Here is a 27,990-nt window from a genome sequence, read left to right on the forward strand (position 1 = left end):
GCCTGCTGGGCCGGCGGCGGGTGTGGCGCTTGTGGAGAGCGGGAGCTGAGCTGCGGACCGAAAATGTGGAGACCTGTGAGACCCCGCGCACTCGCGCCCCTGCCGCGGCTCGGGCCGCCCGGCCGGGACCCGCAGGGCCCAAGACTCGCTCCCCAGGGATCCTCCCGGCTGGCCGGAGCCCGTCACAGCCCTCAGGCAGCCTGTCCTCGGGTCCCTGCTTCAGCCCCCAGGCTCTGTGGGGGAGACGTCGGGCCTTCCCTGCCGCACGCCGCAGCTCCGCTTCTCCGAGGCTGCTTCTTGGTGCGGGAATCTTGTCTCAGAGGCGACTCTCCAAGCCTCCTTCCCCGCGAGGGACGACCCTCTCGTCCTTTACGGACGACCCTCCCCAGGGAGACGCCCTTTCCCGAGGCGACTGCCTGGCGTCCATCGCCTCCGCCTGCCCCGTGTCTGCCTCAGACCCCTCGCCGCTGCAGGCTCTGACCGAATCACAGAGCGGACCCCCCGCCTTTTCTTTACCTGCTCCCTTGGGCACCCTTTTCTCCTTGTCACCAGCCCAGCCCGGGTCATCCCGAGCTGACTGCTGCCCCCCGACTCTGGGGAGACAGGACTTGCGGGGGCGGCAGGTGGGATGACAGCTGCTGCGGCCCGGCTCTGTCTCGGAGTCACCCCTCCTCTCAGGCCTTCCTAGGTTTCTGCCTGGCCCTGGGCTGCCCTCCTAACTCAGCTTCTTTTGGTCGTGAACATGGCACCTGCCTTTCCAGTCTCTCCCACCCCCCCACCCCGCGTGGGACCTCCCGTTTTATTGCATCTCCACACCTTTCAAACAGGGTGTCATAGTTGTTGACCCAGGTCTTAGCCACTCCCCAGAAACCTAGCCCTTTTCTTGTGGTTGGTTTAGAGGTGAGGAGACTGAGTGGGGCTTATTATCATTTTCAACATGGAATTTTCTGTAGACCTGGTAGTTTTCTAATAAGCCTAGCCTGTGGGTTTAGGTGTCAATACAAATGAATGTCCATTAGCTTCTGTGGCTTGTAGAGTGGCTCCATTACACAGGGGTGTTTTGTGGGTGAGATGATGAAGCAGTGTTAGTCTGAGAATCAGGTAGAGACAGTGAGTTGGTCTCTTATAGTTTATAAAGCTGCTTCACTCATTCAGGTCACTGAGTCCTCTACGCAGCCCTCGGGAGTGGCAGGCGGGCTTTGGCCCTTGAGCAGGAGATGCTCATGACCAGTAAGTAGAGCACGGCCCACTAGGGGCTTCTGAGTCCAGACTGGCGCTGAGAGGGTCAGAGACCCTAGAGAGGCAAAGGACACGGTGTTCAAGGTCATCTCCATTCCCTTTCCTGGGCCCAGACGCCCAGTTTCTCTTCCTGACCTTAAGAACAGTTCGGGCTCAGTGCTTGGCTTACTCTCCAGCTGTGCGCAGGGCTGTTGACCTGCCCTTACACCGCCCATATTCTTGTCACTTCTTTGTAGTTTCAGGTCTCGTGAGATTCAGCAGTTGCTTCTTTCTCCTGGGGCCTGGCTTATCTGCAGTGACTTTTCAAATCTGCTGTGTCTCATCTACAGGGTGTTAGAAAATCCAACAGCTCAGCTTGTGCCTAAAACATGAGTGCAGGTGCTCGTGGCTTTGTGCTGATGTACACACTGAGTTTGTGAGCTCTGTAGTGTCTGTCTGAGTGACACTGCTGGATAGATTGTTAGCTGAGTTCCAGATGAGCATGGTGCACCTGGGCTGAGAAAAGACCCCTCTCATCTTGTCCCAAAGTGGGAGGCTTCGGGAGTGAGAGGACCACCCCAGGAAGGCTGCGTGTGTGTTCATGCTGCTGAGGAGGCGCCCTCTCTGCACCTGTTTGCTGCCGCTCGGTGTGGTACGGGTTACATGTGATGTGTGGATATTGCCCTGGACTGGTTTCTGGGAGTACTGGCTGCTGGCTCTGCTCCATTCATAGCTCCGTTACCCTCGGGTGTCTCCTGGGTGGTGGGGATATTTGGGGAGTCACCGGCATCCAGCTGGCATGAGCCAGCAGGGCCCCGTGGGGGCTCTGGTGTTGTGAGCAGAGGCCTCATTCTCCCGGGGAGCTGCTGCTCGCTCTCTCCTGACCGTGGCCTTCCACCTGTTGCTCAGCAGCATGGCCTGGGCCATGTGGGGTCCTGGATTTTTCTCCACTTAGCCGCCGTTTATCTCAGGTCAGCAAGTGTTTGTGATAAAGAATTTCTGCTGTATCTTGGAGATGATTAAGAGATGGCCCTGCCCAGCCTGATGGGGAGAAAGCCTGCAGGCTAACCTGTGCTCCTGTGATAAGGACAGTGGAGTAGGGTGGGGTGGGGGGACAAGGAACCCTGGTGAATGGGGGCAGGCTTCAGGCAGAACAGCAGCCTGGAGAGCAGGCCTGGGCCAGGCTCCTCGCGGCTGTGCAGGGTCTGCCAAAGGGATGGTCGTCCCGGGCGATTGAGTGAGGGGTCAGGGGTGGGAATGAGACAGCGCAGCCAGAGCGCCTGCTGTGGTGCTGATTCCTCAGGAAATGACAGAAAGCTGCTCTGGGGGCTGTGGTCAGGGACCGTTACTTTTCTGGCTGTGCCCCCTTGGCATCGGCCATGTGTCCAGAGGCTGTGGACGCTGGTCTTCAGCTTCCCTTCCAGACCCCCAGCCGGTGGTGGACAGTGGTCAGGAGGCTGTGGGAGCAGCCAGGGCCCTGAGCTTTAGAGTCAGTGATTCAGGTTCGGCCTTCTGTGAAAAGAACCGTGTGTTTAGTAAGAACATGATATGTAAACTTACTTGTTAGGTGACTTGCCTTTTTCTCACTGGACTCTCCTACTAATGGCTCCAGGGACAGTGTGCTCCACCCGGTGGCTGGTTTGGGCATGGGAAGGGTGCGGGCTGGGGAACTGGTTCAATTTCCCAGCTTCTGGCATCTCTGCTGTGCTGTGGGCCATGTGAGGAAATAAGCCCCGCCTCAGAAATGCCCGCCTTTTACTGAGCACCTGTTAGGTGCCAGGCCCTGAGCAAGGCACTTTATTTCTGCCATCTTCCACCTTTCCAGCTTGGCAGCGCACAGCAGGGAGCCACCCCCCAGGCACAGAGTGCGGTTGGCGAGGCTCCTGGGCAGGCCCGTGGCGCGGTGCAGGGCTCAGCCTATGGGCACTCTGCCCCGCTCTGCAGCCCCTGTCGGCCCGGGGTGCCATTCCCCTGGAGGAGGACCCACTGGCGCTGCACGTGCTTCTCCTCTGGCAGTGTCCTCGCCATGTGCCCTGCCGAGTCTCCCTGATGGACTCTGGGCCTTCCCCAGGTGGGGGCCTTGATGGCAGTGCCCTCTCAGGGCACCCTCCTCACCCACAGTCTCCTGCCGTCCCTGAAACACACCCGGAGCACGTGTGCAGGGTCCCTGGCGGAGGAGGTGTGACCCTGGGCTCAGCCGTGGTCTTGGAGCCTGCCCTTTGGTGTGGCAGCCCCTTCGGGCCTCACCTCAGCCTTGGCGCCGGCAGCCTTGGATCTGCAGGCCATTGGCATGCTGGCGAGAATAACTTGTGGATCTGCCCTTTCCTTCCCTCTGAACGGTAACGTCTCGGGGTATTCGTTACCTGTCAGCTTTGGCCATTTTCCTTCGCTGTCTTGGGGGCATCCCCATTGGGACTTGGCAGTGGCCCATCCACTCCAGAGCTGAGGGTTTCCTTATCAGCGTGTGTAATCTGCTCCACACTTTCTACCTGTTGATCCCTGACTCATGATGGTGCGGAAGTGGTACACATTCAGTAGAAAGTACTTCCAGCTTTGAGTTTGACCTTTTTCTGGACCAGCGGCGGGAAGTGGATGCTCTCTTTGAGGTTAGGCGGCGGCTGCAGCAGTGCCCCGTCAGCCTGCAGTCACCAGGCTGCACTCGGGCGCCCTGACCGCGTCCTGTGTCCACTGTCGGCGCCGTGTGCAGTCAGCTGCAGAAGCTGGTCCATGCTTTGGTGCAAAGCAGGCTTTGTGCTAGATGGTTTTGCCCACTTGTGAGTGTTCTGAGCAGGTTTCAGGAAGACCAGGCTAAACTTCGGTAGGTTCAGTGTATTAAATGCATTTTCGACTTCTGGAATTCTCAACTAATGGATTTAACCCCAACCCCATGGTAAATCAAAGAAGATCTGTAGTCTGTTTTCTCAGTTTAGTTCAACCCAGCAAATAAGTCCTTGTTTGTGTTAGGTGGGGTGGCCTGTGGAGCTGGGAGGGCAGGGTCGCTGGGAGGAGGGTGCCCAGGGGGGGACTGGGGACCAGCGGGCAGCTTGGCACAGCGAGGAGCGCCTGGAAGGGCCTGCCCACTCCTTGACCACAGGCTGGCCTTGGCGGTGCTTCACCTGCTCCCACACTGGGCACCGCCCAAGGGCTTTCCAGATGTCAGTCCGCTCACCTGCACTGCAGCAGTGCAGTGGTCCCCACCCCGCAGACAGGGAAACTGAGGCACAGAGGGACGGAACTTAAAACAGCATGGCTGGCAGGTTCTTCAGCCCAGATTCCAGCCCTGGCTGTGTGGCTCCAGACTCCGCCCTGGGCTCAGCCTGAGGCTCTGGGGAGCCCATCCAGTGGCTGGTGGCGAGTGGTCCCCTCGATGCCGGGAGCGCCTCTGCCCCGGGTCGTGACCACTCAGTGTCTCCGGGCAGTGCCAGGTCTGCCCGGACCCACTCAGCTGCTTCGCCTTCCCGGTTGGGCTGGAGAGTGCGGCTGGATGTGCTACTCCTGTGACTGGGAAAACCGTCAAGCGTAGAGTCCCTGAGAGTTACTTACCCAGGAGCTACCGCCTGGGTCTACCCAGTGTTAACATCTGGCTCCAGCTGATCTGTGTCTGTTTGAAACCATACCCATTTTGAAAGTCACAGACTTCTTGACGCATAATCTTGACACTTCATTGTGCACCCCTAAAGGAGGAGGGTATCCTCTGATGTGACCATCAGAACCATCTCACCTCAAAATCCTGACTGTGGTCTGCTGTCTGTGGTCCCACGAGTGTCTCATAGGTGTTTTCTTTCAGACTGAGGTTGTCAGGGTTCATGCTTTGCATTTGGTGCAAGTCCTCCCAGGTTTTTCCTTGCGACTCTTTTTTAGTACTTCTAATGAAAACTAGGCAACATGTACAAGAAGGAGAGAGAATTGATAAGTGCTTGTACTGGGTGCCAGTAGTTCTCAACGCATGGATCTGAACAGGTTTTGGAGAGGCCAGACTGCTGTGTAAAGAGTACCCCACGCTCAGGAATCCTCCGGGTCACAGATAACGAACCAGAAGCCCCAGGGCTGCTGGCTGCTGTCATTGCTTTTTCTGTGGGTTTGTGGTCTCTCTGAGAAGACCAAGCCGCATCAGACCGCTGGTATGAGGGGAATGGCGGCCTCTCAACTCAGGCACCAGCCTCAGCCCTCGTGCTGGCTCCTCATGCCGCCTCCCTGATCGCCCCAGAGGCCCAGCTCTGCCTTGTGCTGCAGCCGGTCTTGCTGGGCATCTGGCCTTGCCTGCTCCTGCGGCCTTCCTGCATGAATCCCCTGCGGTCCCTTGGGACACCCCACCTGGCTGCAGCTCCAGGGTCCCAGGACCAGGCCTCATGGCTGGGCCAGCGCAGCACACGGGGGCACGCGCCTCCTGCTGCGGGACAGCAGTGGTGAGGGGGCCCGGGGGAGCCTATAGCCAGTGTGTCTCCAGCAGACATGGCGCAGAGGGCGCTGCTGGGGAGGAGACAGGCTCGTGCTGTCAGCGGGCTGGGGGTGGGGGATAGGAAAGGGTGGGCACTGTCTGTGGCGGCTGGCCCTCACTGCCCGTCTGCCCGAGGCTGCCTCTGTGGCCCCTGCGGGGTTTTCCTTGAGGATCTGCACTCACTGCGGGTGGCCCTGGGGAGCAGAGCTCTCTGTCAGGCCCTGGTCTCCTCTGAGGACGGTAGGTCATGGACCTTTTCCTTTGACTTTTGTGATGTTTTGTATCCTTGAAATTGTCTCCAGGGCTGTGTGCTTTGGCCAGAAAGTGATTGGAAAGTCAGTTCCTTGTTTGGCTCAGATTTCATAATAATGTTAACATCTGTGCTGTGGGCTATGATTTAGTTTGCAAAATCTTTTTTTGTCCCCCAAACTGAGACTGTTTACAGTTGGGGAACCTGAGGCTGAGAGCCCTTCAGGTCTTACTCCAGTAAGATCGGGAGACTGAGGCTGCCTGTGAGCGTGGCGTGGTTTCTTCCGTGCCCCTCAGCCAGGGCAGCTTGTGGGGCCTTGACTTCTCTGCCTGCCCCTGGCTGTACCTCCCCAGTCCCCTACCCCAAGTCTCGCCGTGGGGTTTCAGAGACACAAGTTATTGTGTCTGTTTACTTGCCCAGCGCCAGCCCCTGGGACCCTGCCTCCTTTATGATCCTGACCCTTCCCTGGGAAGCTGCTGGTCTCAGATGGGAAATAGGCAGTGAGGGCGCCCAGGACCCTGCAGGGAGCTCGGGGCAGGGCCTGTGGGGGGCGGCCTCCTGGTGTAGATGCGGCCTTGCTTACCTCACGTGACACTTGGCCCTTGCCCGCATTGCTGCTCCTGAGTCAGACACATGGGCCCGGGAAGCACTGACGCTCTGCAGTGATGGGGGGCAGGGGGGATTCCTGCCGCCAGCCATGTGCCCTCTGCTCTTTGCAGGCACAGCTCTGCCACTTCCACTCGGCCCTGCTGCAGGGCAGGCCCAAGCCCTGGCCGTCCCCTGCCACCTTCTTCAGGAGGAACCTCGCAGCCCCGCTGGCAAGGTGGGGAGCTTGCTACAGGGACCCTCTGGCACGTGCCCCTCACCATACAGGGTGTTCTCCATTGGGGGCCATAAGGCTGGACCTTCTCTGCGTGCCTTCCCACGACAGGCTGTGCCGGCCCCCCACCGCCAGGGCCCTGGTCTGGGACCTGGTAGGGGCTGTGGGCTAAGAGTGGTTGGGGGGCACGCCTGTTGGAGACCAGGGGGCAGCGAGGGTGGGGGCTGGAGGGTCCAAGGCCTGGGTGGACAGTGGCAGGATGGAGCCCACATGGGGTCCGGGCGTCTGGGGGCCTCAGTGGGGTGACCTGGGCCTGCAGGTCAAGCACCCGAAGTCGGTGCCGCCTGCCGAGGTCCTAGTGCAGCTGCAGCGCCTGCGGCCTTGGCCAGGGCGGAGCCGCCCGGGTGACTGGGCTGCGCGCCCGTGTCCCTGCAGGCCCCCGAGGCCCCAGCCCCTGTGGAGGAGGGCGCTGTTGGCTGCGGCCCTGGGGGCACCCCTGCTGCTCGGGGTGCGGTACCTGACGGCGGGAGCCCAGGAGAGGAGGCGGATGCGGCTGGTGGTGGACGGCGTTGGGCGCTTCAGCAGGTAGGGCGGGCACGGCTGCCTCGGGGGCTGGGGCTGCAGGGTTCTGCTGGGCGCTCTTTGACGCTGCCTCCCCGGGGCGCTGTTCTGCCCTGGGGATGACTGAGTACCGCGGGACCAAGCTGTCTGCACAGGGTGTGGCCCCCACAGACCCCCCTCTGGCCGTTGCCTTGTCTTCCTTCTGGCCGCCCCTGCTCTCCCAAGGAGAGCTTGGGGTCGCGGGGGGCTTCCTTCTTGCCTCCACTAGCAGTCGCCTGGACCAGCACACGCCGTGCTGGTCACTGGAGTTCTTGCATCTCCCAGGCAGGGTTCTGGGGGCGGTGCAGGCGGTCTTCCTTCTGAGAAGCCTGGGCAGGCATCCTGCTCCAGCTAGGTCTGAGCCTGCTGCACACAGAGGCCTGAGAGCCAGCTCCTGTAGTGGGAGACCTCAGCCCACCCCGCCCTGCCGAGGGGCCGGGAGGCGCTGGCTCGAGGCGGCTCCTGCGTGGCCTTGCGTGAGGAGGCTGCTGCGGCTGTCCTGCTCCGCCAGCTCTGAGCCCCCTGCCCTTGGGCGGCCCAGTTTGGGGCCCAGTGGAGAATCAGAATGCCTAGGACAAGGACGTTTGGCTGCCGCTTCGTTGAGATTTACCCCAGCGGCAGCTGCGGGTGGGCGGACAGGCGAGCACCTCACCTCCTCCCACCTGTGGGTCTGCCTGGAACTCCTGGCTGCCCTCCTGAGCAGGTTCCAGGCAGCGGCCTGTGTCCTGCAGGGTTCAGGCTCCACAGCCCAGGGGTGGGCAGGGCCAGCTCTCCCCTTGCGGCCAGCAGCATGGCGGGGCCCGTCCAGCGGCCTCAGCGGGTCTGGGCCATTTCCCCTTCCAGCTCGAACATGCTGCTGTCCCCTGCATGCAGGCTTGGCGCGCCCGCCCGCTCCTCTTCCCTCCTTCAGGGGGCTTTCACAGCCAATTTTCAGAAGCCGAGCTGGGACTGAGTGGAGTGGCGCTAGAGAGGTTACCTTCCCCACCAGCTGCGTGGCCTCCTCAGTTCTCAGCCCTGACAGTTGCCAGAATGGGTGGGCCTGGCCAAGCCCTGGTGGGTGCAGGGCAACCACGGGGCCCCTGGAGACCCAGGAGCCTGCAGCGTGCTGGCAGGAGCCCAGGAAGTCCGGCCTGGCTCGCCCGAGGATGGCAGGCTCGTCCTGCTGTGGCAGGAGGACTGGGACACAGCGCACGCGCCAGGCCCGCTCACAGGTTCGGGGTGCTTGAGGGTGGTTTCTGACCCCACCTCTTACTTAATTTTAACTTTACAAACCCTGTGGGGTTTTGTTTTTGTTTTTTTGGGACACAATTTTAAATGTCCAAAGAAGTTGGACTAATAATACTTTTTAATTTTTGAAACACTGACAAGTATCAACATGCTCCATCATTCCTGAAACCTTGAGTATTTCCTAAACAAGGACATTTTCCTCCACAGCCACGATCAGGGAGCCTTCAGACACATTGTGACCCTCTAACCCTCAGACCCCGTCCTGTGTCACCAGGCTCTCCAGTAACAGCCTTTTCTACATGAGGATCCATCTGGGCCCGAGTCTAGCCTCCTTCAGCCTGGAACAGCTCTCAGAGTCTCCTCGGCTCTCATGGCTAAACTCAGGCTCAGGGCACGGTCCCCAGACCCCCCCTTGCCCAGGGCGTCTGACAGCAGCTGTGAGTCCCAGCGCCCCCATGGGTTCCCTCCCCTCAAACCACGGGCTACACGTGGAGTGGTCCCCACCCTCCCTCAGTTTTGATAGTTTCCTAGGATGGCTCAGAAAATACCATATTGATTTTGGTGTTTTTACTACAAGAAGGTGAAGCTAGACTCAGCACGAGAACGGGGTGCCCAGGAGGCGTCTGGGCGGCCCCGCCTCAGAGCTCCCACACCCTTGCCTCTGGCCCCCGACTGTGGTGTCCAGAATCTCTGCTGGGGCTGCGCTCCATAGGCCTGACTGAACGAAGACTCTGAACTTTAATGCTGCGGTTGTCCTTTCTGGCCGGCATCAGCTGCCTCACTTAGGAAACCTCCAGGAGCAGGCTCACGTTAATTCTGCCTCATATGATGACTTTGACATGTCTGCGGGCTGATAGGCCTTATGACACCATCGGGTCAGCACCCTGGCCCTGTGCCATATGCAAGGTCCGAGGTGCTGCCTGCGCTGTAGAGCGAGCTCCTTGGAGAACAGCCCCGCCCCCCGCCCCTGCTGAGGCTGCCCCTGAGGCCTAGTGTTCACTGTCTAACCTTTACAAGAAAAGCTTTGCCAAGCCCCGACGTGTGTACGCCTGATGTGTGCTCATGGTTTGTCCCACGTTTGGCCTTCGGCTTCCCTCGTACTTTGACACCGGTGCCCTGCCCTCTCTCGTTGCTGCTGGTTTAGCGCCTTCCCTTCTGGTGCTTGTCCTGTGAGCTCGTCCTCCTGGCTCAGCCATCCCATCCACCCCCAAGGGCTGTTCCACCGTCAGGGAGCTCTATCCTCCCGTGTGTCTCCCCCAACCCTGGATGCATCAGCCTGTACCGGACACATGGTGTCACTGCTGGCTTGTTGCTGCAACTCTTCAGGCTTGGTTTGTAGGAGCCCCCGCACCTGACTTGTGACCCTCTATTTTAATCTCTACAGTTTTATTGTAAATCATTTCAAACGTACAGCATTTTATTTCTGACATTTTTGAATCCTTCCGACGTGATCCATCCTTTGAGCATTTTACTCCTACTGGCACCACAGTCACTTCAGGCTCAGCCTTGCAACCATCCACCCTCAGGACAGGCAGGGGCCCTGGCGCGGCGCCAGTGTGCTTGCTGCTCCAGGCTGCGCATGCAGTCCAGCTGTTTGCTGTTGTCAGTGGTAAATGTGCCGTTCCATTTTCAACGCGAGTCCTCCGGGTTTCCGCTCTTTCTGTGTCTGTAACCTTTTCTCTACCTGGGAGACACCCAGCTGCCCTTGTCCCTAAATTAGTGACTTATTAGGTCACCCCCATGAGTATAGACCTCACCCCACTGGCCGCACCTCACTGTCAGCCTCTGTGCAGACCTTGCGTTGGCTTTTGGACAGAGTGCTCAGGAAGGAGGGCAGCTCCCTCGGGTCCCAGGAGTTTAGAGAAACCTGTGTCGTTGCTCACCCTGCCGTGCTCAGACAGTCCTTTTTGCTGGAGTGGCTGGGTGGACCTGGTTTGTGGTGCTCAGTGAGGGCTTGGAACCTGGTTTTGGATCCTCCCCTCTCCAGATCCGGGGCTTCCGTGTCCACAGCCTGGGTTGCAGAAGGGACCAATGACCCCAGACCACACCAGAAGGCCGAGGCCTGTGAGACTGCTCGGGGAGCACCCGCGGCTCCGGGGCTCGACCCGGGGCTCCAGTCCACAGAGCGCAGCCAAGTGCAGAGGAGGCCGGGCCGCTGTGCACGGGCTGAGCGAGCGTGTCCACAGACGGAGCAGCTTTGCTCAAGGGTGGGCTTTCCTATGTAACAAGTGCTATCAAAGAATGAAGGAACACGTCTGCTTGTTAGGGACTGCGCCCCCTTCTGTCCTGGGCACCCCTCATCTGCGTGCAGGGACCGAGGGGTGGCATGCATGCAGGCTGCCCAGTGCCCAGGCCAGGAGCTGAGACGGACCTGCTGGCTGTGCAGTCCCGAGAGCCCCGCGGCGTCCCCTAGGTGCTCACAGCCCTCCGAGGCGCTGGTGGGGTGCCTGCTGCACGGGCCAGCTGGGGCTGAGGGTGTCCTCTGCCCGCAGGTCTCTGCGGGTCGGCCTGCAGATCTCGCTGGACTACTGGTGGTGCACGAACATCATCCTACGTGGGGTGGAGGAGGTTTGTACCTGGGTCCTGGCCGGCCCGTCCTGTGCCTGTGGGGTGGGCATGCCTGGGGGGAGCAGGGGCCTGCCTGCCCCCATCCCTGTCCTCTCTGCCTGTGGTCAGAACAGCCCGAGGTACTTGGAGGTGATGTCTGCATGTCATCAGCGGGCGGCTGACGCCCTGGTGGCGGGGGCCATCAGCAATGGGGGCCTGTACGTGAAGCTGGGCCAGGGGCTCTGCTCCTTCAACCACCTGCTGCCCCCCGAGTACATCAGGACGCTGCGGGTGCTGGAGGACAGGGCTCTCACGCGGGGCTTCCGGGAGGTGAGCCTGCCCCCCGGGTCGCGAGGCGGGTAGTATGGCCCCACGGCGTCCCCCACGCTGCTCAAGGCCTGTTCTTCCAGGTGGATGAGCTGTTCCTTGAAGACTTCCAGGCCCCGCCCCATGAGCTCTTCCAGGAGTTTGACTACCAGCCCATTGCTGCAGCGAGCCTGGCCCAGGTGCACCGTGCCAGGCTGCACGATGGCACCGTGGTGGCCGTGAAGGTACGAGGGGTCCCCAGGGCACATGGGGGGCGCGGGGTGCTGGCGGCCGGCCCTCCCTGAAGCCTCCCGTGCAGGTGCAGTACATCGATCTGCGGGACCGTTTTGACGGCGACATCCACACCCTGGAGCTCCTGCTGCACCTCGTGGAGCTCATGCACCCCAGCTTCGGCTTCAGCTGGGTCCTCCAGGTACCGCGGGGCAGGGGGCTGGGGTGGGCCGGCTCCCAGGCTGGACCCCCAACTGCCCGTATGGTCCCCAGGACCTCAAGGGGACCCTGGCCCAGGAGCTGGACTTTGAAAACGAGGGCCGCAACGCTGAGCGCTGTGCACGGGAGCTGCAACACTTCGACCATGTTGTGGTGCCCCGCGTGCACTGGGGCACGTCCAGTAAGGTGGGCTGGGCCCCCCCGGGTGGTGCCCGCGTGCACTGGGGCACGTCCAGTAAGGTGGGCTGGGGCCCCTGGGTAGGGGAGCTCTGACGCCTGTTCTCTCCCAGCGCGTGCTGACGGCGGAGTTCTATGAGGGCTGCAAGGTCAATGACGTGGAGGCCATCCAGAGCATGGGGCTGGCGGTGCAGGATGTGAGTGCTGTGTGTCCTGGGCTGTGGGGCTGGACTGGAGGGTGTGGCCCGGGTCTGGGGTGATGGCGTGTGGTCTGACCCCATCCCCACCCCCGCCTGTCCTTGGCCCAGATTGCAGAGAAGCTGATCAAGGCTTTTGCTGAACAGATCTTTTACACGGGTTTCATCCACTCTGACCCCCACCCCGGTAATGGTAAGGAGAGCCCCAGGGCTGAGGGTGGGGTGCTGGGGGCTGCACCCCAGAACCAGGGAACTAGAGCCTGCCCCTCCCCAGTTCTGGTGCGGAAAGGCCCGGATGGGAAGGCCCAGCTGGTGCTGCTGGACCATGGGCTCTACCAGTTCCTGGACGAGAAGTAAGCTGGGTTTGTGGGCTGGGTGGGCATGCCCCCTGACTGGCCACCCCACCCCCCCGCCCCCCACCTGCTCATTGCTGGGCCTGCAGGGACAGGCTCGCTCTGTGCCAGTTGTGGCGGGCCATCATCCTGAGGGACGAGGCGGCCATGAAGGTGCACGCAGCCGAGCTGGGAGTGCAAGGTGAGGCCGGGGGGTGGGTGTGCGGCCCGGAGGGGGCACAGCCTGGCTCAGGCCCCCCCAGACTACCTCCTGTTCTCCGAGGTGCTCATGCAGCGGCCCGTGCGCCTGGGGCAGCTATGGCGCTCACGCCTGCTGAGCCGTGAGGAGGCGGCCTACATGCAGGACATGGCCCGTGAGCACTTCGAGGAGGTCATGGCCGTGCTCAAGGCCCTGCCGCGCTCCATGCTGCTCGTGCTGCGCAACGTCAACACTGTGCGCGCCATCAACAACGCCCTGGGCGCCCCGGTGGACCGCTACTTCCTCATGGCCAAGAGGTAGGGCTGCGCAGCCTGGGGCGGTGGGGGCGGGCGGCCGCACCGGCCTCCCTCACACGCTGTCTCTTGTGCAGCGCGGTCCGGGGCTGGAGCCGCCTGGCAGGTGCCATGTACCAGAGCATCTACGGTGCCAGCATCCTGCGCTACATCAGGGTCATCTGGGAGACATTCAAGTTTGAAGTGGCCCTGAGGTGAGCTGGCGTGTGGGGGTCGGAGGACGGGAAGCCAGGGCCCACTCCCCACCTACCTGCCTCCCCCGATGCCCCCACACAGGCTGGAGACCCTGTCGATGCGGCTCACTGCCCTCCTGGTTCGAGTTCTGGTCTACTTAGGCATCGTGCCTGACACCAAGGGGCTGTCCGAGTACCTGGAGACCTAGACATCCTGGGCAGAACCATAGAGCTCATCCCACCACACGCCCGGCCAGGGCCAAGTGACTGTGATTTGTTGGAGTAGGGGATGCTCTGGGGCCCCAAAATAATTACAACTTTCTTCTGAAAACAAGTGTTTTTATATTGTACAAAAAGGGGGTGAGGTGAGTGGCAGTATCCAGGGGTCTAGAAGTGGGCAGTGACTCGGTCCGTCTCCAACAGGTCATCCAGGATCTGCGGAGAGAGGGCTGGGTGAGGGCGGGGAGCTGGCGGGGTGCAGGCGGGGGTGGGTGGGGGTGGCTCACGATGTCGGGTGTGGTGCCGATCTTCTTGGCCAGCTCCCCGCGCTCCATGGTGCTCAGGTACAGGTAGCGGTTGAGCAGCTCCCCATCCAGCACGTTGCGCACAGCGTTCTGCAGGACGCGCCTATCCACATGCAGCATCCTGGGGGGTGCGGAGGGCACAGGCCATGAGGGGTCGGGGTTGACCCGGGGGGTCTGGTCAGGCTGGGGGGTGGGCTCACCGGAAGGCGCGGGGGTTGAGGCCAGCGTGGTGGGGCAGCATGGTGGTCAGGGCATTCTGCAGCATCAGCAGCCGCCGGTAGGTCTTCTCCTGCATGGGCAGCAGCAGCCCGATGCCACCGTCCAGTGTGGCTGAGGGGACAGGGAATGAGCACAGTGGACCCGCCACGGCCCGCTGCCCCCACCCCGGCCCCACTCTCACCGAACCATGTGATGTGCTTGTTCTCCCACATGACGGACTTCTTGCTGGGCCCCTCAGCGGCCCCCCGGCATGGGGTCCTCCAGAACGTGTTCACGTGGGCACCCACGTGGAAGTCCGCCCGGCGCAGCAGCCTCATGCCCCCAAAGCTCTCCTTGGCTGGGCCACAGGGGACCTCAGGTCACTGCCCGCCTGGCCCCCGCCTGGCCCCCACCTGACCCCACCCGGCAGAGGAGGGAGGGAGCACTCACCTTCCGGCAGGTACATGTAGACCATGAGGTTGCGGTCACGGTCGGACACTGGGGATCAGAGCCGAGTCAGCCCCTGTGCACACCCGGGATCTCAGGGACCCCAGCCCCCAAACTCACCCAGGAAGCCCAGCTGCGCATTGTCCACCATGAAGTCCACGCTGTACACTTCCAGGGGCTTGGCATCCTAACGACAGGAGGGCCGGGGAAGGCGGGCATCAGGATGGCCTGGGCCGGCAGCCAGCCGCCAGCCCCCAGCCCCCGTGGCACAGCACAGCTCTCTCCGCACCCGGGACACGAGGCTCAGTGTCTTGCTCTCCTCCTGGTAGCGCAGCAGTGAGATGCTCTTCATGACGTCCGCGGCCAGGATGAAGTTCTTGACGCTGATCATCTGGTGTATGTAGAGCTGCGTGTCGATGAAGGCCATGCCCGTCAGCTCGCTGGCCCGCAGGCTCCACAGGAAGATCTGGGGGTGGGCGGGGGAGTGAGTGGCTGGGAGTGCCGGGGGGGGGCAGCGGGGGGGGGCACTGGGGCGTGGGCGCACACCTTCTGGCCGATGGCCGACACCAGGTGGCCATTGCAGTGGCACAGGGCGGTCACGGGGCCCTTCTGCTCCTTCTCGTACAGGACCTTAAACTTGTTCTTGGTCAGGGGCTGGCCAGGCTCAGGCACCACCTCAATCACATCCATGATCAGGATCTGCCAAGGAGATGGGTGGCTGAGTCAGGGTGCTGGGCACTGCCTGCCTCGAAAGCCCCGCTGGCTACCTACCCGCCCTCGGCACGTGACCTCCTCCCCTTGCATGAGGCAGGTCCCAGCGGCCACGTAGCCCTTGAGGCCCGATACGGTCTCCTCGCTGCGCAGCGACACAGTCTTCATGCAGGTCACGTGCTCCCACTCCTCCAGCTCGATTCTGTGGGCGGAGCCCCGGTCAGGGCCAGTCCTGGCCCGCCCCACCCCGGCCCGCCCCACCCAGGCACAGCCTCACCTGGCATTGGGGATGGCCTCCCAGCTGACGGGGGAGATGAGCTGGATGCAAAAGGCCTCCTGCTGAGGGTGGACGTACCGCTCATCTGTGAGGACAGAAGAGGACCATCAGGGAGGAGTGGCCCCCAGGACAGGCCCCGTGCGGAGCCCCGCGCACCTCTCTCGATGGTCTCAAACTCCTTCTCCTCGCCCGTCATGCGTGGAACACGTGTGCAAGGTGTGCTGGTGCTGGTGGCGACGGCGTACACCTTGGGGAGAGCAGGGTGTCAGGAGCCAGAGCCCACCCCAGCCCCGAGGGTCACTAGCCAAGTGGGGACAGACCTTGGACTCCACATGGTAAGCCACATAGTGGGCGGTGCAGCGCAGCGGGATCTTCCGAACAGGCCACGGGGCGTCGTAGGACAAGTAGGCGGGCAGAACGCTGATCCTCAGCTCACCCTGGGTGGGCACAGGGGTGAGGGAGGCCTGGCGCCCACTGAAGGCCGAGCTGATGAACCCAGGCCTCGAGGGCTCCCTCAGGTCAGCCCTCAGCTCCGCTGGAACAGGGGCAGCAACAGAGGCTGTGGCCCACTGTCCTGCTCTTCAGGGGCTTCCTGTCCCTTCACCCAGGTTTGCCCAGGGCTGGCCATAGGTGTCGCCTGAGGCCAGGCTCAGGGGGTGCTGGAGGCTGCAGGCACAGGGTGGGACACCCACGCGCACGCCACGCCAGCACCTGCACACAGGCACAGGGCCCAGCGGCTCCCCTCCAGCCCAGGCCTAAGTGCACTGGTGCATACCGAATTCTTGGTGGCCCATGGGGCCGCTGCTGTCATCTTTATGACATGAAGCTCAGGCTCAGGGGACCTGAGCATCCCAGCCAGTCAGCCGGCACCTTGATCAGAGCTGGGTGCCCAGTGGGCAGACCAGTGACTGAACCCGGCTGGTGCCCTTGTAGGCCACAGCCTGCACTGCCGATCTCCCCGCCCCGCAAGCCTCCCAGCATCAGCCCCACACCACCTCCTTGACCTTGGCTCCCACCCCCCGCCGGACAGCCCGACTCTCCACGCCACGGCCCCCCCATTCCCAGCCATGGGTTAAGGCCCTCTTTCTTGGGCCCCAGCACCTGATCCTGCCCAGCTGTCCTTGGAGGGGGTTGGCACGCCTGGCCGGGCCTCGTGGGGCCTCCCTACCTGTCTGTTGAAGTACAGGAACCCTCGGGGGCAATTGATGTTGTGGAATGGGGCAAAGGAGTCGATGGGGCCGTCGATGCCCATGGGGTGCAGCCGCAGGGCCCCCCGGCCAGTCACCAGGAGCCAGTGGGGCGAGGGACCGCAGATGAACACCTGGGGGCGGACAGTGTGAGAAAGCCCCTCACACTGGGGGAGGCCCCATGCTCGCCAACCCTGCTCCGCAGAGCGGCCGGCCTACCCCAGAGTAGCCGTAAATGTCCTCGAAGTAGCGGAACCGCGCCACGCGGCCTCGGGGCCCCGTGCCCTCCTCCGTGCTACCCCCTTCTGCCTTCTTCTTGGACGGCTTTGGCTTCTTCTCCCGGAAGTTGATGTTGTGGGGGACCTAAGGGTGCTGCAGTTAAGGGCCAGGGCCCCCAGCCCTGCCTCACCGTCCCCACACCGAGCCCTGCCACTCACTGCACCTTCTTGAAGCGAACTTTGAGGTTCCCCTGGCCGAGCTGTGAGTCATGGGGGAAGGCCTCATAAATGAGGAGCTCCTGGTCCACGTGCACCTGGGGACAGGGGACGTCAGGGGGCAGGGCCCACGGGCAGGCTGGGTCGGGGAGGGCAGGCGGGCGCACTCACCAGCAAGTAGGGCCTGCGCTGGCGACTGCCCAACGCCACCAGCAGCACCTCCTTGACCAGGGGCAGCTCACCCTGGCGCGTGGCCTCCTCCTTCCGGGCCTCACCCTGGGTGGTGGGCTGGCCAAAGGAGCTGTCCACCAGGACGCGCTGGCCAACAGGGAAGTTCTTCACCAGGAACACGAGCCGCCAGTCGGGGAGCTGGTAGATCTGTGGGGCAGCGCAGTCAGCGGGGGGTCGGGCGCCCAGCAGGCCTGGGGGGCGCAGGCACAGGGCGCCACCCACCTCCATGGCTCCGTTCTCCCGCACCAGCAGGCACCAGTGGGTGGGCTCGGCCCGGAAGGGTGTGGGGTCCCGGTCGGCTGGTGGCTGACTGCTCCTGCGCGCCTCCTCCTTGCTGGGGCTGAAGAGGGAGCCGGAGTCCCCGTAGAGCATCTCCTCCTCGTCATCCACTGTGGGGCTGTGGCGGGCGGGCGTCACAGGTCATAGGCACAGGGGCGCGGCCTGCCCTCCCCGCCCCACCGCCCTCGTACACTCGCACACCTGATCTCTGCACCAGGCCCTGCCCTCACACACCTGGTCTTTGCACCCACCCCACCCTCACACACCTGGTCTCTGCGCCCTGGCCCTCGGCCTCAGGGCCGCCGCGGCCCCCCAGCTCGTCGCGGACTCCACCCAGACGGCTCTCAGTGGTGAACATGCCGCTGACGTCCCGGTACACGCACAGTGTGATCACCTTGGACTGCTGCGGGGAGGGAGAGCACTCAGCTGGGGTGGGGGCACGTGGGCAGGGGTCAGCAGGCCCTGGGACAGAGCAGGGCGCCTACATGGTGCAGGGGCGGCTTGTGCAGCGCCAGGCGGTGATGGCGGCCCCCGTACGAGTCGTTCTTGAGCAGGAACATGGTGACGTGGCCCTCAGCGCTCATGATGACCACGTAGGGGTCGGCCACGGCGCACTGCACGATGGGGGAACCCAGGTCCACGGGGATGAAGTGCAGCTGGTTCACTGCGGACACAGGCCAGTCAGCCCCAGGCAAGGGCGTGCGCCGGCCCCGGGCCCAGGTCCACCCGCCCGAGGCCTGGCCCACCTCCTTCCAGCAGGCGGATGCCGAGTGGCGACACCTGCACGATGTAGCGATTGTCCCCGATGTTGCCAGCGAAGACCGTGGGGCCCTGCGTGGCAAAGCCGCTGGCGTCCAGCTCCATGATCTCCTGCCCCGTCTGCAGGATCTGTGGGCAGCGGTGGGTGAGGGGCCCTGCTCACAGAAGGGCCCCAACCCGGGCTCCGGGCGCCTCACCATGGTAGAGTCTTCCCGGCTAAGAATGAGGAACCCGTGTCTCCGCCCGTCATCCTCGGCCTCAGGAGCACCAGGCTCTGGCTCCGTGCCTTCCCCCTTGAGGGTCTCCTCCTGTGAAGGCAGAAGAGGGCAGGGATTCCTGGCCCAGCCCACGCCGCCTGAGCAGCAAGCCTGAGCGGCACAGAGCTGGATCCCGGGCCCCACGGCCCCTGGGCACCCGCAACAGGCCAGGCGCAGGCCAGCATCGCCAGCTGGATGTCGCCAACCTGGACACACACACCTGCTCCTTACGCACGGGGGCAATGACTGTCCACATGTCATAGCAGCCAGGGAGCTCAAAGGTCGTCACCACCTGGGGCCGGATGCTCTTCTGGAAGGACAGGCGGGGGTCAGCAGCCCACCCAGGCCCCACCAGGAGGCGCCCCCTTGCCGCCCCTCACCTGCAGCACCGACAGGGCCCCGTTCTTGCCATAGCCAGAGCACACCACGATCTCCAGGTCTGGCTCCGGACTGTTCTGAAACTACGGGGGGCAGGGACGGGGGTGAGGGCCGGACCTCTGCTGTGCAGCCCGCCCCACCCTGCCCTGTGCCCCCAGCCCCCGGTGGGCACCTCTTCAGAGAGGAAGGCGGGCTCGCCCATGGCAGCGTTGGCACAAGGTCCGATGTTGAGGATGCTGTCACACACCTGTGGGCACGGCAGTGGTCAGGCAGCAGGCAGGCCAGGACCGGGCAACCACTCTGAGCCCCACCTCACCTCAAAGGAGTACGTGGCCAGCTGTGTGCCTGACTGCGCCTCGCTGCCGTACACTTCAATCTCGTCCACCTCGTCCTGAGGCACTGACTTGCCCCCTGGAGCATGACAAGAGCCCACCTGAGCCCACCTGCTGGCCCACACCTGACCAGCCTGACGCTCAGCCCTCCCGCACCCGACCAGCCCGAACCCGACCAGCCCGACAGTCAGCCCTCCTGCACCCAACCAGCCCACACCTGACCAGCCTGACGCTCACCCTCCCACACACGACCAGCCCTGTCCCCGACCAGCCCCTCACCCGACCAGCCTGACGCTCAGCCCTCCTGCACCCGACCAGCCCCTCACCCGACCAGCCTGACACTCAGCCCTCCTGCACCCGACCAGACCCTCAACCAACCAGCCCACACCCAACCAGCCTGAAGCTCAGCCCTCCCAAACTCGACCAGCCCTCACCTGACCAGCCCGTGGTGGCATCCACACGCTTCTTCTTGGAGGGCGGCTCTTCCTGTGAGGTGGGAGGAGTAGGGACTGAGCACCCCGGAGGCCGCCTGCAGGGGTTGCATCCCCACGGGCCCACACTCACCTTGTCGGCAGCCTCACGGGTGGTACTGGCTGGGGGCTCCTGCAGCTTCTCCGTGTACTTGAGGAGCAGCGAGTTGCCGAGACGAGAGCCGAGGAACAGATACCCAGGCTCCATGGTGACCATCTGGGGGCGGGACGGGTGAGGGTGCGGCTGGCCCGGCCTGGGGCCCGGGGCCCGGGGCCACCCTCCGAGACCCCACTCACGCTGGTGGTGAGGACGCTGGCGGCAGCCTTGTCGAAGTGGAAGGCCCGGACACTGCGCATGCCATCCGTGATGAGTGTTAGCACGTAGCTGCCGGGGCGGGAGGGTTGGGGGGACACTCAGCTGGTGTGGGGGCACCACTGCCCCGCCAGGGAGGACGGGCCCCAGAGCGGGGACTCACATCTCACCACCCTTGAGGGAGATGACCATCTTGTCATAGGAGATGAAGGCTGCCTGAGCACAGTCCAGGGTGATCCGCACACCTTCCTGGGTGCCTGTGGGCAGGGGTGGTCAGCCAGGCCCAGCAGCAGCCCCCGCCGCCCCGGGCCCTGCTCCCCAGCACTCACGCAGGGGAAAGGCAGTGGTGCCGGTGGTGAGGCTGTTAAGAGCCACGCCGTAGGGAGGGACGCTCTGGTTCAGGTACAGCAGTGAGTTGACCGCGAAGATCACCACCCCGCCTGGAATAGACACGCTGGTGGGAGGGCCCAGCACGCTCTACACACCCCACCCCAAACCGGCCCCGGCCCCTCTCACCTATGGGCTTGGGCACCGCCAGGGCCTGGGTGCAGTCGAAGGGCAGGCTGGTGAGGGACCAGATGACGGGGTGCACCTTCTGCATGATGTTCAGGGAGATGGCCACGATGGAGCATGTGTCCTGCCGCACGGCCACCCGCCTGGGGGCCAAGAGGAGTCAGCGCGGGATGGCACAGCAGGCCCGCTCCCCCGGAGGCCGGCCAGGCTCCTCCCCCGCAGCAAGCCCTGTGCACAGCCAGGCCGCAGGCCCTCACCCAGGCCACGTCTGGTTGGGCTCAAACAGGATGAGCAGGGTGGGCTCATAGTAGCCGTGCAGGAACTGCAGGTCGACGATGTTGAGAAGCTTCTCGTCCAGGGCCCGCACGTCGATGATGTAGCTGGGCAGGAAGCTGGACCTCTGCCTGGGGGCAGCAGGCATCAGTGGGGGCAGCATGGGGCGGCGGAGCTGGGCTACTTGGGGCCTCCACCCCGCCCTCGCACTCACCCCTCCCCCACGAGCCCCTCGTGCTCCTCGGCCAGGCTCTCCCTGCGGAAGGGCAGGACCACCAGCCGCGTGCCGTAGATGAGCATGGCCGCGCAGCGCCCGTCGGGGTCCACACGCACCCGGGGCGTGTGCACGTTCTGCACGAAGCCGTCCTGCAGGAGAGGGGCGTCAGGCAGGAGCGCCCCCCCACCCTGAAACATGGGGCTGGGTTGGGGGTAGGGAAGTGAGCCCTACCCGCAGCTCAGGCTCCTCGAAGTAGTGCAGAGACAGGGTCTTGAGGTCGTGGGTGCCCGGGTCGTACTCCACCACCGACAGCTGGGGGTAGCAGGTCAGAATGGGGCCCGCCCCCTAGAGCCCCCAGATCCCACCCCTGCCCACCCTGCCCCCGCCCCACCTTGGCATCCTTGAAGCTCAAGAGCAGGGCATCCCGCTTGGCACCAGCCAGCTGCACACTGGCCATGGACATGACGTTGCCAAAGAAGGAGAAGGAAGCCACCAGCTCCAGCTTTTCCCGGTGCTCCCGGTGGGCCTTCCCGTCTGCGGAGAGAAAGTGGACAGGGCCTGGGGCCCGCGTCCAGCCCCCACCCCCGGGCTCACAGCTGGGCAGCCACCCTGGGCTCACTCACCTGTGCTCCTGTCACTTTTGGTCGGCGCCTGGAGGAGGGCGGAAGGAGGAAAGAACTGTGAGGGGCCCACCTTACCCACAACTGGCCCTGTAGCCAAGAGCCCTCAACGGGGAGCAGGGGGCCAGCCCGCAGGAAGCGCCCCCAGCTCTCCCAACACTGGGGCTCTCAGGGTCGAAGGCTGGACAGCGCTGTATGTGCCCCCCAAAACAACCACTCAGACTCACCCTGGGCCAGCCAGCGATGACATGTGCTTGCTGGGAAGAAGGAACCCCAGCTCTGCTGAGCACAGCTGGTTGTGCCAGTGACCCTAGCGGGGCCGTGGCCTCACCCCATCTGCGTCCTCCAGGCGGGCCCGGGGCGCAGGACCCTGGTGAGGGGAGGCGGCCACACCACCACTGAGCTGCATCCCGGGAACGCCCCTCGCTACAGCCCACCGCTCTCAAGCAGGGAGAAAAACCATCTACTGTTTTCAGTGACTATCTTGAGCACTTGACAACAGACGAGACCCATTCATGAGAGAAACCCCTTGCTGACCCAGAATACAACTTCCTTAATCCAGGAAAAGTAATCCCCGGCGGGTCTCTAGCAGGGTCGCACTTGAACTGGACATGAAAGTCGCCCTCAGCAATGGGTCCAGCCCAGGACACCGTCCCCCTTGGCCAGACACAGGGCCAAGATGCAGACTGACTGCCACTCTGGGCAATAACAAGACACAGAGGGAAAATATAACTAATTTTAAGACACACGTGGACATAATTAAATAGTCTAACACACCACTGGCAATTTAGAAGGTAGAGGGAGGAAAAGGACAGAACCTCGAACTGAAGACATAACCAAAATACCCTGATGAGAAGCGTCAGCCTACAGACTCAAGGACAGCAAGTCCCAAAGCAGGACAAACACAAACAAAACTATAGCCAAGCACGTCGCAGTTGAAAGACAGAAAATCAAAGACAGAGACAAGTACCATAGAAGCAGTCCGAGGAGAACAGAGATGCTACCTTCATTACAATTGACTATAGGAGCCAGAGGCGGTCTTTAAAGTGATGAAAGAAGAAAACAGTCAGCTTAGAATTGTAAACCCAATGAAAACATCCCTCAGAAAGGAAGTGGAAATAAAAACATTTTCAGACAAACCAAAGTGGACCGAGATCATCAACATCAGAAACACTCTTCAACAATTACCAAAGGAAGCTCTTCAGGCTGAAGACCCCAGATGACAAAAAAAGACGACAGGGTCCTGCACAGAGTGTGAACTGCTGAACTGTGTGATAATGAAGGAAGGCCTGGGGGGAGGGAGGCAGGCGCACCTGGAGGTGGGGAGAGGGTGAGCGAGGTGCGCCCCAGCCGCCCAGCCACCCCACAGACGCCGAGCGCAGAGGAAGGTCTGAGCACCAGACGGCACCTTCCACCTCGAGTCCGTGTCACAGTGGGGAGGCTGGCTGGCCACCCACCTCTCCAAGCCACCGACACCAGCGCCCAGGACCACACCAAGGATCTGACCAGGCCTGGACTCGCACGGGCCTGTGGTCCCAGCAGGGACTGTGGTGTTGCCTGGATGCACAGATGTGGTGACCTCTGGGAAAAGCCAAGGGGATCCTCCAGGCCCAGGGAAAAAGCCAGAGATACAGCAACATGTTCAGGACTGTAGACGAGGGTATGCAGGAAATTCTGGTGCTTATGCAGCTTTTCTGAGAGTCTGAATTTATGTAAAACCAAAATGCTAACAACAGTATAACATTCTGCAGGAGCAAGCCTGTGACAACAGAACGCAGTGAGCAGGGAAAGACGGTGAAGGTGACTGCTGTGACCTCAAATGTGACCCATTAGAGAGTAAGACAAAATGCACAACCGGAAGTCAAGATGAAATCAGGGAGTCCCCTGGTGACCCAGTAAGTAGCTAAGACCCCATGTTTCCAATGCCTGAGGGCCAGATTTGATCCTGGTCCCACATGCCACAACTGAGACCCAGCATACCCAAATAAATAAAACTAAGTGAACAAATAAAATATTTCCTGAAGAGACCAAATGAAATAAAATAGCCAATCAATCCAAAACAACAAATAAAAGAATAGCAAGATGCAAGATGGTGATACCAACCCAACTACACAAGAAAATACCTCAAATAACTGGACCAGATCAGAGCCATTCATGACAGAATAAATACCAAACAGTCAGGCCAAAAGACAACAAAAACCGTCAGAATAATAAACACCACCCAACTATTTGCTATTGATTCACTTTAAACATAAAAACACAAACTTAAGAAAACAAATAAACAAAAAACTGGGGTAGCCAAGTTACTACTAGACAAAGTAGATCTTAAGGCAAAAGTATTAAAGAGGGACGTTTCACGACAAAAAGGTCAGTTCAAAAGTAACTCTTTTTCGGCCACACAGCACGTGGAGACGGTTCCCCAACCAGGGGTGGAACCTGCACTCGCTGCAGTGGAACCACCATGGAAGTCCCCCAGAGGGACTTATAAATTTGTCTTTCTGTGCCTAATAATTCAGCTCACACACACACACACACACACACACACAACTCCTGACAACCCTCTAGGGCAAGTGCTCCACCTTGTTCATCTCTAAAATTATACATTCTTGATTTTTGGCTCCTCCATGTAAATCTGAGAATCAAGATAAATAAAACTGTTGAGAAACTTTATTGCAACTTTGAGAAAAAGGACACAATTTTGGATTAATTTGCGCGGGTGGGGGTGGGGGTGACATCTCTACAATGTTGAGGCTTCCCATCCGTGACGCCTTTTCTGTTTACTTGGGACCGTCATTAATTTTAGGGAAGTGCCCTACATTTCCTACATTTCTTTTCCTCTCAAAGGTCACAGCTGCCCAGGCCAGCACTCACCCGCTTCCCACACACAGCTTCCCTGCCCCGGCCGCTGTCCACTGTCTGGGGACTGCCGGCCCAGGACCCGAGCCAGGCGCATACCCAGCGCCAGGCCTACCACCTGCTCGGGACCCTCTCCTTCTCCTGCCGCCACCCTGCAGACCCTGCCCGTGCACCTGGCTCCCTGGCGGAGACTGCACATGACCCCGTGGGGCTCACCATCCTCTCTTCATCCCAGCTGGGGGCTGCTCTGAAGGACAGGAGCCTCAAAAGGGAAGAAGAGCCCCCCGAGTGGTCTGGCCCCGGCCTCGTCTCACCGCCCAGGAAGCTTAGCCACAGCGAGGCCGCCAGTCAGACACCAGGTTAGCCCCGTGGAGAGAGAGGAGACGGGCCCTTCTCGTCACACAGACCGGGCCCAGGCTGGGCGTCCGTCCGCATGGTCCCTGTGGCGCTGTCCTGGCTCCTGGCTGCCCTCAGGACTGCACCACCCTGGTGACAGCGTGTCTGGGGCTCCAGGCAAGCTGTCCTGCAGCAGTGACTAGGCTGGTCCCCGATGAGCTCAGCCACCGAGGCCTCCACCCAGGCGCCATGCTCCGTTCCGCCACTACACTCTGTGCTCTGTCCAGGAGCTGGAGGCTGCCCTACACTGAAAGGCTGCAGAGCAAACACCTGACTCAGGCCCAGCAGCCGCATCCGGTCTGCCGAGGGCCTTCTGTGGGATTCTTCACAGCTCTTGAAAGGTGTGCAGAGCCTCTGAGGGCCTCGGTGGGCTCCACGTGGGGGCTTCCCAGTGCTCCTTTCCTTCAGAGCATTAATGCGCCCTCACTCACCTCACAAAACCCTGCTTTTCCTACCAGTTCCTGCTCCGTTCCTTCCCTTCCCTTTGCACAGATCTCCCCCATGGAGTTGTCTCTGTCCACTGGTGCTAACTCTCCTGCTCTGGGCTCCTGGCCTCGCCAGCCCACGTCCCGCCTGACGCCAGGCTTCCGCGTCAGGGTCGCCAAGCACGTCCAGGTCTCGGGACCCATCTGAGGCTCAGAAACACGGGGCCCAGCATCCAGATTGGGTCACGAAAGACTCCACGGCTTCCAGTCTGGCGGGTCTCTCAGCCCTTGTCCTGGGGGAGGCCGCAACGCAAGGACGGATGCTTTCTGCAGTAGCTGCATGCATGCATCGAGAGAGGGCAGAAACCATACCCCTGTGGGGCCTGCAGACGGCGGAGCTCCCGGCTTCCTGACCACAGACACTGAGGCGCCGGCAGCTGCTTCAAGCTGCTAACAGCAACACATACTCCGACAACGTCCAAAGTGCACTCCTGCCCCCACGCCCCCCACCCCACAACCATCTCCCTGGCAGGTGCCAAGAACTTCACTTGCAGGGTTAGTCTGGCCCGAAACCCAACTCTGGCAAAGCCTCTGCACGGCCCACAGCTCCGCTCCCTTGCACGCCCCACATCCTGTCTATCCTGCCTGCTTGCCCCACCAACGACCACCCAGCCCAGTCGCCTTCGACTTGTCGCAGCCACAGTAACCCCAGGACACAAGGGTCAGATCAGCTCACTCCTCTGCCCAAACCTTAACTCACCATTGGCCTCAGGTCAACACTCAGCTCCCAAGACTGCCCTCACGGCTGCCCTGCTGATGCCCCGATCCAGCCTTGCAAGCCCCGACCAGCCACTCTTCCCTCCCTACTGCCCTGGCACCTTCACTCCGCCTCAAAGCTCTTCACCCCACACCTACAAGGCTCTCCCCATCAGCTCCTCCTCACCACTCAAATCTCACCTTTCCAAGGAGGTGACTTTAGACCTCGCCTGGCTCCCCACTCCCCATCCCGTCCTGGTGGTGTGCATGGGCACTCTGGCCTCCAGTGTGTGCTGCACTGGCAGCGTGTGGCCCCCCACCCACAGAACCACAGCCATGAGGGCAGCTCACCAACCCCTCCCAAGATGCCCACACAAAACAGGCTCTTAACAGATGACCCCTAGAAAGACACGTGAGTGATCGCTAAGGGGCTGTGAATCCACGTGTAAAACATATACAGATGTAAAAACATTCCATTTGTCCCTCAAAGTTGACTGAAAGCCAGTGTCAGATACAGTATGACAAAGATGCTCTCATTCAACGTAGAGACACATGTATTTATTTGCAAAAATTCGTTTTCCATTTGGACTGAAATGTTCGCAAAAGCCAAATGCTGATCTCAAAACTGCTGTATCACAAAAGCTTAAACTAAGACTATTTACTGACACAGTCACTAACCTCTCATACATTCTTCTGTATCTTGCTTGCTTCACCACGTGTGGATCAGTGCAGCAGTACACACATTTAACACAAAACAAACACTAGTGTCCTGAAGTAAGTGCTCGGGAAGGGGGCCTCCTCCCTGCTGCCCCATCCCTTACTCAGAACTCTGCCCTGCGGAGGACAACCCTTCCAGCCCCACTTCCACTCTGCACCCCAGTCCAACCCTGCCGGCCCTCAGATGCTTCTGGCCGGCACACTGACCTTGCATCTGCCTGGAACCCACCCCTCCCCATCCTTGCATCTGGCTCTTACTCCCCTTTGAAGAACAGATGTGAAGATGCTTCTTGCAAGAAGTCACCCCTCACCACCAAAACCCTCACACCTCGGGTAATCAGAGCACCCCCGGTGTTTCCCACACCGAGGGATTCATCACACTTTACTGACCTCCAACCCACCCTACACCCAGCCTTGTTCCCTTTGCCATGAATGTTCTTCCCCCAGCGAATGCCTAGTCTGTCTAAAGGAGGCTCCTCTGATCCCTCAGCCCTCATCTATTTCCTTCGCTGTTCCTGCAGGGTGTCCACAGGTGTGTGTTCTCACGCGTGTATTTAGTCAGTAGGTGTCCTCCTGCTCCAAGTGTGTGCAGGTTTTGTTCTCTACCGTATCGCTAAAACCGAGCACACGGTACATGTTCATGCGATTTGTTGAAAAAAACTAAAGAGCAAATGAGACGCCCAGGGTAGGCCACCGAGCCCAATAGAGAGTGACCAGGTCGAGGAACGTGGTTCCTAGGCACGACCAAGCGCGGCGCCATCGGCCCGCTCCGCCTCGGTCCCGGGCACCCCTCGCCGCGGGGCGCAGCGGCCCCAGCGGGCCTGCCTACCTCGGAGTCCCGGTTGAGGCGGTATACATAGAGCTGCGAGGTCCCGGCTACCACGAGGTTGCGCTCGCTGTTGTTAAAGAAGTTGCAGTACATGGAGAACTCCAGGCCGGTGGGCGGATGCGCCTGCTTGTACACGGCGTACATGGCGCTGCGCTCGGGCTGCACAGGAAGGCGACAGGGTGAGCAGGAAAGCCCGCGCGCGACCCCGGGCCCGCTCGCGCCCACCCGCCGCCCACCTGGCAGTTGGAGCCGGCTGATGGGGGACCTGTACGGCACCGAACACGGCCCGTCCGGACGCGGAAGCCGCGCGCCACGGTTCCGGGTACTGCGCCTGCGCAGCGCC

The 27,990-nt window shown here is 61.6% G+C and overlaps 2 protein-coding genes across 8 annotated transcripts; one reads left to right on the forward strand and one right to left on the reverse strand.

The window, feature by feature from the left end:
• Positions 1 to 13,579, forward strand: ADCK5 (aarF domain containing kinase 5). Of its 6 annotated transcripts, none has more exons than XM_018058741.1 (15): positions 1 to 75; positions 6,626 to 6,729; positions 7,162 to 7,311; positions 11,046 to 11,121; positions 11,230 to 11,430; positions 11,511 to 11,651; positions 11,726 to 11,839; positions 11,911 to 12,042; positions 12,147 to 12,230; positions 12,342 to 12,423; positions 12,505 to 12,583; positions 12,673 to 12,764; positions 12,826 to 13,078; positions 13,153 to 13,269; positions 13,352 to 13,579. In XM_018058741.1, exons 1-15 carry the CDS (start codon positions 64 to 66, stop codon positions 13,455 to 13,457), a joined length of 1,743 nt encoding a protein of 580 aa, XP_017914230.1. In that variant the 5' UTR covers positions 1 to 63; the 3' UTR covers positions 13,458 to 13,579. The 6 variants fall into 6 exon arrangements, 5 of the variants coding, with proteins under 5 accessions (XP_017914230.1, XP_017914227.1, XP_017914228.1 ...); XR_001919177.1 differs by having other exon boundaries at positions 4 to 300; positions 12,816 to 13,078; positions 13,352 to 13,411; XM_018058738.1 differs by having other exon boundaries at positions 4 to 300.
• On the reverse strand, positions 13,571 to 27,990 carry CPSF1 (cleavage and polyadenylation specific factor 1). Of its 2 annotated transcripts, none has more exons than XM_018058737.1 (38): positions 27,884 to 27,990; positions 27,648 to 27,806; positions 21,672 to 21,699; positions 21,440 to 21,582; positions 21,280 to 21,360; positions 21,046 to 21,197; positions 20,816 to 20,962; positions 20,562 to 20,701; positions 20,375 to 20,485; positions 20,209 to 20,302; positions 20,030 to 20,117; positions 19,827 to 19,949; positions 19,697 to 19,748; positions 19,247 to 19,341; positions 19,103 to 19,177; positions 18,933 to 19,013; positions 18,773 to 18,862; positions 18,493 to 18,603; positions 18,283 to 18,424; positions 18,022 to 18,200; positions 17,803 to 17,939; positions 17,480 to 17,654; positions 17,198 to 17,404; positions 17,035 to 17,124; positions 16,812 to 16,955; positions 16,574 to 16,726; positions 15,726 to 15,842; positions 15,562 to 15,652; positions 15,406 to 15,490; positions 15,189 to 15,330; positions 14,964 to 15,116; positions 14,707 to 14,883; positions 14,538 to 14,604; positions 14,421 to 14,468; positions 14,173 to 14,328; positions 13,973 to 14,102; positions 13,755 to 13,893; positions 13,571 to 13,683 (listed from the first exon to the last, which is right to left on the reverse strand). In XM_018058737.1, exons 2-38 carry the CDS (start codon positions 27,789 to 27,791, stop codon positions 13,636 to 13,638), a joined length of 4,335 nt encoding a protein of 1,444 aa, XP_017914226.1. In that variant the 5' UTR covers positions 27,792 to 27,806; positions 27,884 to 27,990; the 3' UTR covers positions 13,571 to 13,635. The 2 variants fall into 2 exon arrangements, with proteins under 2 accessions (XP_017914226.1, XP_017914225.1); XM_018058736.1 differs by having other exon boundaries at positions 21,440 to 21,606; positions 27,884 to 27,963.

The sequence above is a fragment of the Capra hircus genome, chromosome 14 (assembly GCF_001704415.2).
Source record: "Capra hircus breed San Clemente chromosome 14, ASM170441v1, whole genome shotgun sequence".
Taxonomy (NCBI): Eukaryota; Metazoa; Chordata; class Mammalia; order Artiodactyla; family Bovidae; genus Capra; species Capra hircus.